Source organism: Danio aesculapii, chromosome 18, assembly GCF_903798145.1.
Source record: "Danio aesculapii chromosome 18, fDanAes4.1, whole genome shotgun sequence".
Taxonomy (NCBI): Eukaryota; Metazoa; Chordata; class Actinopteri; order Cypriniformes; family Danionidae; genus Danio; species Danio aesculapii.
In genome coordinates, this window is record NC_079452.1 from 44485236 (window position 1) to 44497701 (window position 12466).

Below are 12466 nucleotides of genomic sequence, written 5' to 3' on the forward strand. Positions count from 1 at the left end.
AAAATGATAAACAAAAAGCCACTAACTTGCGGGGAAAAAGAATATCTAACATAGCTGCTAAAATAAAGAAAACCCAAATAAAATTACAACAAACTTCCCTTTCTCCCTCGCTGCCACAACCAGGAGAAAACAGGATTTCAAAGTAAACAAACTTTTAATTTGGATGTGATTAACTGTGATTATTCTTTGGCCAGCACCGTTGAAGGTAGAATTATTAGCCGTCCTAAACTATTAGCCCCCCTGTATATTTTTTCTACATTTTTTGTGTAATGTAAAGTGTAATGTAAAATGTTTTTTCACCACAAAATAATTGTTTTAAACAAAATAAATTAATAACTAATTTCTAATAACTGATTTCTTTTATCTTTGCCATGATGACATAATATTCAAGATACTAGTATTCAAATATATGTCAACAATCAGTCAAAATTATTAGCTCTTCTGTGTTTTTTTAAGCTGAATACTAGTATCTCGAAAAATATTATGTACTATAATATATACACACCAAGGTTATAATAGTTTTAGGTTTTTCATTAATTTTAGTTTTTATTTCACTTTGACTTTTTGTTTTCAAATTCAGTTAGTTTTCTTTTGTTTTTAGAGGTCGGTTTACTAGTTTTTATAAATTTCAGTATTTTGAATTTGCTTAGTTTAGTTTAGTTTTTATTAGCTTCAGTGTTAGTTTTAGGTTTTTGAGTTTTTTTTTTTTCGTATTCAATGCTGTCACCGTGCTGCTGTCATGTCCACTTGTTGTTTTTGTCACGGGAGGCAACAGCGAGGACTGACTGGGAGAAATACCGACACAGGGCCGTACAGGTCAAACACCTGACAGCGCGAAGTAAATAGATTTACTTCTAAAAGGCTTACAGCATGTATTAAATACATTTACAAAGACGAAAACGAAGAACATTTTTGCTATCATCGTTATTATTTTTATTTCAGTTGACGAAAATGTTTTTCAATTTTAGTTCTCGTTTTTTCATTTCGTTTTCATTAACTATAATAACCCTAATACACAAACAGTCAGGATCACTAGTTTCCAGTAGTAAATACTAAATGCAGATGCAAAAGGAGTTAGTTGTCCAGTCTTGGTGGTGTTTGTGGTGTGTGTGTGGACGGGTGTGTCTGTGCGTTGTTTGCTGCCGTAACAGGCAGCAGAACTGACCCTGTCTCACCAGAGCCTAATTGCTCCGTAAGACACATAAAATGTGCCTACGGTTGTTAGTTCTGAGGGGCTTTGAAAAGCACAGTGCACACAATTTCTCCTGCTCTTATTATCAGTCCTGTGGAAAACAACCATTAAAATCCCTTTTCAATTATGGCTATTTATAGAGGTTGATTCAGCGAACAAATGTTCTCTCTTTTCCCCCAGTTGCTCTTGGTTTTTAGTGACTAATGAGGCTGCACCCTCAGGTCTGAGATGTGTACAGGCCAGCAGCAAGGCCAGCTTCAGAGGAGACGGAGAGACGAGGCATGCTTTTTTTGTTGTTGTTGTGAGAGAGAAAGGTTACGTTGACTGCAGTTATACTGACAACTGGCAAGACACACATGCTGTGTGGAGAAATTGATCATAACAGATGCTGAATTTGGGTAAAACTATGTTTTATACAAAATTTAAAGCCTTTTGAGTACATGTCTAGGTCAAATTGCACCCAAATAATTATATCATCCGTAAGGAAAATTAAGCCAAATTATTATAAAATGTCTACTGCACCCCCCGCTGCTGAAATCAGACAAAATTGTCAGATGTGCTCCAACATTAGGCACATTCAAATCAAGACTTAAAACACATCTGTTTAGCTGTGCATTTACTGAATGAGCACTGTGCTACGTACGACAGATCTCACTATTATGTCTGTCTTTTCTTTTTCACTCTTTTATAATCTATTTTTATCTGTTTAAATCACTTTTAATCATTTTTATTTTCTTGCTTGTTTTATTCTTGTTTATGTAAAGCACTTTGAATTACCATTGTGTAAAAAATGTGCCATATAAACAAACTTGTCTTGCCTTGATTACTGTATACTTATTTGTGTTTATCATTGAAAACAATTACAATATCCTATTTTTTTAATTATATATGAGTAGAAATATGTAAATAGTAAATAAATATTTATGTATTACAAATAAATTTTAATATCTATCTAACATTTTGTATAATTTTGGTTTTACGTATGTGTGTGTATAACATATATATAATAAATATAATACATATATTATGTCAAAAGAAACATATTATGGCTTATGGAGCATATATATATATATATATATATATATATATATATATATATATATATATATATATATATATATTTAAAATATTAAGTGTTTACATATTGGTATACATTACGCATATTTTTGTACTGCCTTTATTTACAAAAAACATTTCAATGAAATGCTGTATATAATAAAATAACCCAAAATACACATGATCAAAATAAATAAAATTGGGATAAATTATAGTGTGAAATTTATTGCAGCAAGTATTATCATATTTATGAGTGATGATACAGTAATTATAACATTTACTGCAAATAAAATGTAAAATAAACATCATGCTTTATTTACTTAACATATAAAGAATAAATATAACTTAAACATATAACTTATTGAATAGTATTAAAAAACATATACCTTATTAAATAGTATTAAAAGTATAAAAATATTGAGTAAAAAATAATAAAAGTATCATACTGCTTTTATTTAAAAATAATGATTAAAAAAAGTTTACTATAAAATGTATTACAATATATTAGATAAACTGTAATGAGAATGAATAATAAAAAAATGTCCTAAAAACATATGCTTCATTGTCTTTCAGCAAAACATAATTACTTTTTGCTGATTTGAGTTTGGGTGCCAATTAAGACCTGGACAATGATTTCTTGTCATTTGCCTAAAATGCTTAATGAAATAAATGGCTGAGCCTGTAATACAAAAAAAGAAGCTAAAATAAATGCAAATAAAACAATGCAAGCCAATACATAACTTATTCTCTCTTGGTGCTTATTAAAATTGTCCTGTCAATCAAAACTATAACCTGGATGAGCGCAGCCAGTTCCTCTGGTGGCGATCATGAGGCTAGTACAGTGCTCAATTCATACTTCATAACCAAATGATTAGCCTGGAAGGAAAACTTAATAGTTAGTTATTATTTAACCTCCTTCAGGAGAGCCTAAAGCGCTTTCTATCTCTAATTGCACCCTGTCACCTCTAAAGGATAAAAATGGATAGTGAAGAGAGAGAAGAATAGAGCCTTAATGCAGTAGGAGAAAGATAATGCTGCGGGCTCGTAAGCTCTCCTTGAATGTTTCAAACCATAGTCATTACTTGCTACCACTACAGCTGAATGGACAAGAGGTCACCAGGACATATTTATACAGACATATAAATAAAGACCATTCAAACATTACTTCCTTGGATTTGGATCATTGTTCCAGCACCTCCAGAACGGAGTAGTTTCCCCCTCCTCACTCTGGCCTCCCGCAATATCTTTTGCTTTTGTTGAAACTTATGGAGTTGTATAATAACAGGACTCTGTCTCAGCCCGGTTTCAGTTTGTCAGACAGTGATCAGTTTGCTCTATACCATTCCTACAGAGTTTTCAGGACTTCATCTCCAAATACTTCTGCAAGAGTCTCAGAGAAAAAGATTGAGGGCTGTACACCCTTAGCTGATTCGGGAGGTCCTATAATTCTTATGTTATTTCACCTGCTATGGGACTCAAGATTCAAAACTTTCACAAACAATTTGGCATCTGTTAGCGTAGAATATATGGTTTCCATGGCATGCGTGTGCTCATCTTGAGAATTTGCATGACTCTTGGGTGAAGCGATCTTTGAGATGTGTTTTGGACCACCACAGTAGCTTGAATTCGGTCCAGCTTCATCTCAAATTCTGAAATGGTAGTCAATAGTATCTGGATGCAGCCTTTGTGATGCAAGCTGAGATTGCATTTCTCAGCAATGCAATGTCGACACTAGAGTTGGAGCTTGTGATGTCACTATGAGGGATGGGGATAGGTGAGCCCATTAAAAAGCATTGCATGCAGCTCAGATTGCATCTGCACCAGGTCTGCATCCAGACCCCTCTCCTGGTAGTTTTAAAGTCTGCATTTTAAAGTCTGCATCTTTAAAGAGACTGCATTTCAGTGTTTTTCCAGGAGGTTAGCAATAGCTGCCATGCTGACTTCTTTGTTGTCATCCCGAATGCATCAGTCTTCTAGTCCTTTTTGGCTTGTTTTGCTGTTTTAGCTCCCATATTTCACACCAAATATGTATACAGCGACAGTATTGTCCAATTGGTTATGAAATAGGAACAAGCAGTGGATTTAAAGTAGTATAAAATTAATCAAGGCTGGACTGAGACCAAGGACGTTTATGCCATCACAGCAAACTGGAACATACAGACCATTCTATGCTGGAAAGGAAACTCCCAGAGAAAAGATTTTGGTTGAAGAAGTGCTGTTTTCTAAGAGCCACATGGCTGTGCAAATCTTGTGCTAGAACACTTCAAGAGTTAATCAGTTTTATGTGTCTATAATGAGACGCTAATGAGCCTGTCTGTTAGTACATCAAAAGCTCAAAGTTCACAGACCACAGCAGGAAGGAAGAGGTTGCTGTCATACACCATACACTTTTAGTGACCCTGGGCAGTACGACAAGAAACCCAGCAGCTTGCAGATACTGGCTGCATTTAAGCCTGTCCAAACAGTGTCTTTGTAAAGGTTAGGGGATCCTAACGAATCAGGACTGCTCGTCAACATGCTTCCTGCGGTGTCTTGTGGGTTTCAGTTTGTTCTAAGCCGGCTATTTGGAGGCCAAGCGATAAGATAAGACAGCTTGTGTGATTTGGTTATGTTGTGAGTGTATATTTAGGAAATTAGCGCAGTGCCTACAGGAAGTGTTGCCCAAAGTGTCTCAGCTATATAGTATGGCGGTTTGGGCAAGGGGCACAGCCTCGTTCCTCATTCCATTACGCATGACTGTATTGCTCGTTTGGTCATAAAACGCTAAAGGGAAGAGGGCACAGCCTTTGGCTCGTTCTATTTCTGTCCAGATGAATGTCCACTGCTTATGTTGCCTTTTGTAACAATATTCTGCAACGTTTCACATAATCCACATGACAAAATATATGTGTGGTAATTGCCTCTGCAAAAATCGCCACAATTATGTTAATGAGTTTTGGTTTCTAGAGCATTGCTATGCAGTTTTTAAGGACATTCTAGGTGTTTACTTGTTTACTCAAGTCAAACAGTCCATTAAAAACGCATCCTGTGTACACAACCTAACAAAAGTCTTGTCATCCATCCCAGTTGTAAGAGAAACAAATAATTACTCGACTTCTAGTTGATCATTTGGAAAAGTGGCAGAAGGTAGATTTTTCCAATGAATCATCTGTTGAACTGCATCCCAATCATCACAAATACTGCAGAAAACCTATTGGAACACACATGGACCCAAGATTCTAACAGATATTAGTCAAGTTTGGTGAAGTAAAAATCATGGTTTGGGGTTACATTCAGTAATGGGGGCATGTGAGAGATCTGCAGGGTAGATGGCAACATCAACAGCCTGAGGTATCAAGACATTTGTGCTGCCCATTACATTACAAACCACAGTAGAGGGTAATTCTTCAGCAGGATAGCACTCCTCATACTTCAGCCTTCACAACGTTCCTGAAAGCAAAGAAGGTCAAGGTGCTCGAGGATTGGCCCAGTCACCAGACATGAACATTTTGAGCATGTCTGGGGTAAGATGGAGGAGGCATTGAAGATGAATCTAAAGAATCTTGATGAACTCTGTGAGTCCTGCAAGAACGCTGAATTATTTTTCCACTGCATCATGACTTCATATTCTATACTGTACATTATTTCTATTAAGGGACAAGACTTTTGTCAAAGCAGAGTCAGACCTTACTGTCCTAATTAAATTATTAAAAATCAAGGGAAGATCATATTTTATTTTGGTATAATAAGTGTAATCTAGAGGCCTTTGCCTTATATATAAGCCACTTATAGCCAAATGTTCAACTAGAAGTCAAGTTATTATTTGTTGTACTTGGATAGGCGACAAGACTTTTGTCAGGCATTGTAGATACTATGCTTGATTTAAAGGGACAGTTCACCCAAAAATAAAAATTGTCATTTACTCACCCTTATTTCAATCCTTGAGTTTCTTTCATCTGTTGAACACAACAAAATATATTTGAAGAAAGAGTGAAACCTGTAACCTTTGACTTCCATGATATTTGTTTTTCCTACTATGGAAGTCAGTGGTTACAATTTTGAAACCACCTTTGGGTGAGTAAATCTTTAAAACTTGGGGTCTTTAAAACTTACGTCATGATTGTTATAAAAGAATGTTCTAAAAGAATGAATATTTTTAGTGTGAGTGAAATGTTACTGTCATAGTTTTCATCGAGTCGCTTAGAAATCCTCAGTCGTGGTCTCATGGGATAGTAAAATGTGCATCAGATGATGTAGGCCTGCACTGCACTGCACCTAATTATATCTCTTCTGGTGCGGGTTCAATTTTTCTACTGAAAAGCAGTCTCACAATAGCCAGCCACTCCTGCCATCCTATGACAACAGTAAAGTCACCATCAATTTGAGACAGAAGTCCCCTGGAAATCCCATTGGTTAAAATTGTAGTGTTCTGGACACCTCCCCTCTGTCCACCTTTTCCCACCACTTATTGTTACCAACAATAAAGCATTTTTTATTAACGTTTGAAAATATTACAGTCCCTTAAATGTTGTTTTGCTCTTTTTTTTGCCCACCAGGAGAAAATTGCAGATCCAGTTGCTTAAAAAAGCTGTTGCTATGGCGTCCTGAGTAGTTGCTAGTTGAAATTCAAAAGAGCGGTGCTATGAGACTCTTTATTATAATGCCTAGATTTGAATCAGCTCCCTCTTTTAAAGTCAGGCTATTTTTCCAGAGTTTTGTCACTTGCTTTTAAAAATTGTAAATCTGATCCTTCAGAAATGTACTTAAGTACTTGTCTTAGTAAGCACCACTATATAAGTGAAGAGAACAAGTGAGAGAACACTTTAGCATAGCGTTTCATTATGCAATGCTGTTTGGAGGCACTTGACTCAAAGATTAGTTGTCCACAACAGTGTGTTCTGCTGTAAATACTTGATTTGCATCTTATGTCTTGTGTGCATATTCAGGTCACACCACTGACTAAATTTGAGGCCAATTAGCTTCTAGACTGGTCTCCAAAGCGCTAGTTCTTATGCCTAAATTTTGCAGTGGCAGATTCAACTTTCTTCTTTCTGTGCGGGTATCAGGGCTGGGCTCCTGGAGGAAGAATTGAAGTATCGTTCCTATGAATTATGGCTAGAGAGACAGGCAGCGCTCCTGCTAAGTGTTACTGTCAAAGAGGAGCTGCCATGGAGAGGAGGAAGGGAAAGTGACAGCGTAAATCCCTCCACACACTTACTCCAGCTCCTCGTCTGCCTGTATGGGGGGAGGGTGATGCGGCTGATTTAACAAGAGTTTCAGCACATCAACGTGTCTATTTTTCCCTCACTCTGTCTTTCTATCTTGTGTAAACTGTCGGATTTGGGGCTAGATTAAACATCTGTCATTAAAAGAGCTCGCAAAGTACTGTTGTTCATAATTAAGGGTTAGAGGTTTTTCAAAACGTCAAATCACGGAGCTTGTGCTTTTCTAAAGAACTCTGTGCACCCAGCACAAGATAAAAGGTGCAAAAAAAGCTCTTTGTGCTTGAGATTTCGGAAAGTGAACCTCCGAACCACCTTACTTGCATTGTAATTACCCCAAATGTCTTAGCAACCACATAGCTACTCCCTAGCAACTAATCTAAAAACTTAGTAATGCCTTAGCAACCACTCATAGCTCCTTTGCATTGTGTGATCCATATCTAGGCCTAAATCATTTAACTGGTCAACCGAACAAAGCACTCACTGCCCAGAACACGTTAACAATGCCCTAAAAACACCTAGAACAACACCTTAGCAACATCCACAACCACTTTAGTGATCCCTTCATAACCATACAAAGCACAATCTAGGGCTTAGAATACTATAGAAATTTATTCAACTTGGCAAATAAGTAAATTCACAAAACACATGATATATTGCCTAATAACACCCTAGTATCAGATTAGAACCCCTTAGCAACACCCTAGCAAATACTTTATTAATGGCCTAACATTTTGGACTCTGTTTGTTCTCTAACATTTGTTCTATGTTCTAACCTGGGACCTGTTTAAGTAAACCCACAAAACACCCTAGACTGCCTGGCAAAGCCCCAGTCACTACCTATAACAACACCATAGCAATGCAATGTCCTTATGTACCTACAATACCTTATCCAGCAGGTCTTATTTTAGGGCTTAGAAAATCAAAGAAATTGCTTATTCAACTTGAGACTAGATTAAGTAACCCCATGAAAAAACATAGAAATTGCCTAGCAATGCCCTAGCAGCCACCTAGAAGACCATAGCAACACCTTTGCAACAACCCCAAACCCTTGAGCCATGCACTAGCAACATCCCAGGGTGCCCAAGAAAAGTGGACTCCATGTCTAGAGCTTCAAAAAAACAAACATGCATTTTCTGACTTATGCTGGGTTCACACCAAATGTAAATTTAAATAATTATGCATGTAGATTACATTAAAGGTCAATGCAAATCGATGGAATTTGCAGCAAACAAACGGATTTGCCTCAAATGTGTTCTGCGCAAGTTAAAAAAACACGAGCAGAATATTTGTGCGAGGCAAAAAACATCCTGTGAGTAAACTAGAACAAGTGTGAACCCACCATTAAGTAAACCAAGCACACTGCACGTCGCTTCCCTTGAAATGAGGCAGAACACCCCAGCAAGTAGCCACCTAACACACCCTAGCACTACTCTGAACTCCTCAGTAATACACTACTCAGTACATCTCAGCATTGTGGACCCAATTTCAAGGGCTTAGAAAATGATAGAGATTGCCCTTTAGATATCTTTAAGTCAATCTTGACTTGGTCAAGTAACTGCCTTGCAACCACCTAGGACACCTTAGTGATGCACTAACGTCTACCCCAAACACTGTAGCAATGTCCTACTCTTTAGGGATGGCCTAGAAATCAACCATAGCCTCCGAGTAACCACCCCAAAGGACCATCTAGGGCAATAGTCTTAAACGCAATTCCTGGAGGGCCGCAGCTCTTCATAGTTTAGCTCCAACCACCCCCATCTCACACCCGCTTAACAGTCTCTAGTCGTCTTGAACAACTTGATTAGTTGATCAGCTGTGTTTGATTAGGGTTGGAGCAAAACTGTGCAGAGCTGCGGCCCTCCAGGAATCCAGTTTGAGACCTATGATCTAGGGGTTAGAAAAATAGAAATGGCCGTTTCTACGAAGTACACAACATTCAGGGCATGTGATATTTCACGAAGTAAAATGAGAGGCAAGTATGTGACCTTCCACATTGATGGTTTTCCTTTCTTCTTTTGCAGCAATACTTCACGCTACTGATCATTACTGACGGCGTGATCAGCGACATGGATGAAACACGTCACGCTATAGTGCAAGCTGCCAAGCTGCCCATGTCCATCATTATCATCGGAGTGGGCAATGCTGACTTTACCGCCATGGAGTTTCTGGATGGAGACAGCAGCGCGCTGAGATCCTACACAGGAGAGGAGGCGGCCCGAGATATTGTGCAGTTCGTCCCATTCAGGGACTTTCGCAATGTGAGTGTTTCCTCTCTCACTTGATGTCTTGATTTTACATCGGCTCAGTTATATAAGGGTGTTGTCATAGGCTACATGATGCAATGCTTTTAAAATGCTAATTTGGGTTGCCAGGTCAAGAAGTCTTTCCCAAGCAGTTTTAAACTCTCAATATTATGCAGATGAATTGACCCGGAGGCTTTAGCTCATGCATGTAATCAATATTTCGCTTGCCGCAGACCTCTGTATAGTTACTTGTTGTTCTGAAGTGAATCCAATCCTGGATCAGAAATGTAAACAGAATCTTCTGTAGGAGTATGAGTAGGCGGACTGTGGGCCATGTGATTTCCTCAACAGCAGGAGGGAACGGGCAGCACTCCCTCATTTGGGCTCCATTCAGAGGAAATTAAAATTCATTTAGCTTAGAGAGAATATGGACGGAAACGGTGCCAACATTCACGGCCACACATCCGAACGTGTCTGCCATTTCTTCGTTTTCATTACATGGAAGTGGATTTAACAATCTAACAAGTGCCCAATGCCAACGTGTACTCAAATACGCATCCTCAATGATGTCGTTGCGTGTGTTTGTTGTTCTCGCAGGGCTCCGAAGGAAACTTAGCCAAATCCGTATTGGCAGAGCTGCCGCAACAGGTCACACAGTATTTCAAACAGAGGAACCTGTCGCCTAGCAACACAATGCCGGAATAGGAGCTGGAGGACTGGAGTTTGCACTGCATGTTGCCAAAACCTGCTAACTGTTTACAAACCCCCCTTGACCAATCCAGTGGACAAAGTGCATGTTTTCTTTCTGTACAGAAGTGTTTTTAGTACATGTTTTTATTTATTGGTTTCTATATCTATATATTTGACCTATCGATTGAAACGCAACGGCCATTCGTGTGTTCATCACAAGGTATGTACAAGTATTTGGCTGAATGTAACTTTATACTACTGTTTTCTGTGTTTTAATAGAAGCAAATGCTACAGAGTACATTATATGTAGTGACTTGTATTTAGTGATCGTATGGTGCCATGGTCAAGGTGGTGTTACTTATTTTGTACAGCTTTATTGGTTGTTTATGTTCCACTCAGGTCAATAAATTTCATTTGAGAAAATGATGAGCCGTGCTCTCATCGCGTGATGCACAAACACATTGATTCAGGAACTGGGGCTGATTAGAGCTTTGGTTGTGAAAATCGCTGCAGGTTGTTAGTGAGTCACAACAACACCTTCAAATAACACTTGTTTCTAAGTGATCAAGTGCTGCCGTCTTTTTAGAGCACGCAGGATTGATCGCTTTGAGCATTTTGCAATGTTTGATTTCAAAGTCAAAGGGAAAGAATGAAATACAATTTTCATATTAGCTACTCTTTATGGGCCTTATGGGACAGCTCACCCACAGACAACAGAACAGTGCTTCCCGCATATAGACTTTACTTGAGCGGGCCGTCCACATATTTTTGGTGACACTTTTTTTTGTTTGCTATTGTTTTCATCATCATTTTACACTCTTTTGTATCTGCCCAAGTTAATTGCCAAAAGTCAATTAACCAGTGGAACTCTCGCCCTACACGTTTCATACTGCTGGTTCTGTGTGCGCTGTCAATGCTCACACAGACAATTTTACCTGCTCTGCAGAGATGTGCACAGAGATATGCCTTTTGGGGACTTAAACAACACGTTTAACTTTTTATTTAAGCCTGATTTACTGTCGCTTGGCTTCGCAGCTGACAGTGCACACACAGCCAGGAGAGAAACATTGAATAATACATTCTTTAATCTAAACGACTCAGAAAATCTTTACTATATTCTCGGAGAGGACGAAACGACATCTAAACTGGCTGCAAAATATGTGTGCACCATTTAAACTCATTTGCCTTCTTTAAATAATCTATACTTTTTAATTGGTATATTTTTGGAGAATTTATCCATTAAAATTTAAAAAAATCAATTATCAATTAAAAAATGTCAGTTTTTATTCCTTTTTTCTGTCATTTATTTCTCATTTTCTGTATATTTTATTTATTTTATGGTTAAAATATTACATATTTTATACACATTTAAAATCTTTGCCAATATTGTACAAAATGTCATGTTAATAAAGCAACTTGGACTTGGGAGCGAAAAAGAAAGAGCAAGCAGCAGCAGCTTTTACCTGTCAGCGTGCATAAAAATAAGTGGATTTTTTTCAATTTCAGCAGCATAAGAAAATTAAACGACTAATAAATAAGCAGTGTATAACAGCGTTATCATAAATAAAAAAATGGATAGAAATACTTTTTTTTTTGTCCCATGTAGTTAACTATTATGAGCGATGGGCTACGGTATATTTCAAACCTGTGGGAAGCACTTTAGAGTATGAGTTTTTTTTGTATAGTACACTGAAAAAAAATTGCAAAATTGTTGCAAACAATTAATATGGGCTGAATTTAAACAAATTAAATTTAGTAATGTTCAACTTAATTCATTTAAATTCAGCCCATATAAATAGTTTACAACCAATACCTTAAAAAAAATTAATTCCTATGAATAATTTTTTTTTTCAGTAATGAACATTTTTAACTGAAACTACTATCCTTAAATATTCATAAAATATCACTGGCTTCCAGCACTTAGTCAAAGATCATATCATATTTAAAGAACAATCCAACATGTTCTCCCTCTCCATTGTAAAAAACAAAACAGCATCACCACATGTGGTGCATACAAATAGGCATCGCTGCAGACCGGAGACCATCAGTTGGGAGGGATTACACCGGTAATAGGCTGGATG

The 12466-nt window shown here is 37.5% G+C and overlaps 1 protein-coding gene across 1 annotated transcript in view; it reads left to right on the forward strand.

Annotated features, from left to right (window-relative positions):
- The window catches only part of cpne2 (copine II), a 57240-nt gene extending 46429 nt beyond the window's left edge, over positions 1-10811 (forward strand). The window contains exons 15-16 of the mRNA XM_056478569.1: positions 9474-9710; positions 10293-10811. Coding sequence (XP_056334544.1) covers positions 9474-9710; positions 10293-10400 — 345 coding nt within the window. The 3' untranslated portion in view covers positions 10401-10811. The remainder of the gene's footprint in view (positions 1-9473; positions 9711-10292) is intronic.
- Positions 10812-12466: the final 1655 nt, after the last annotated feature.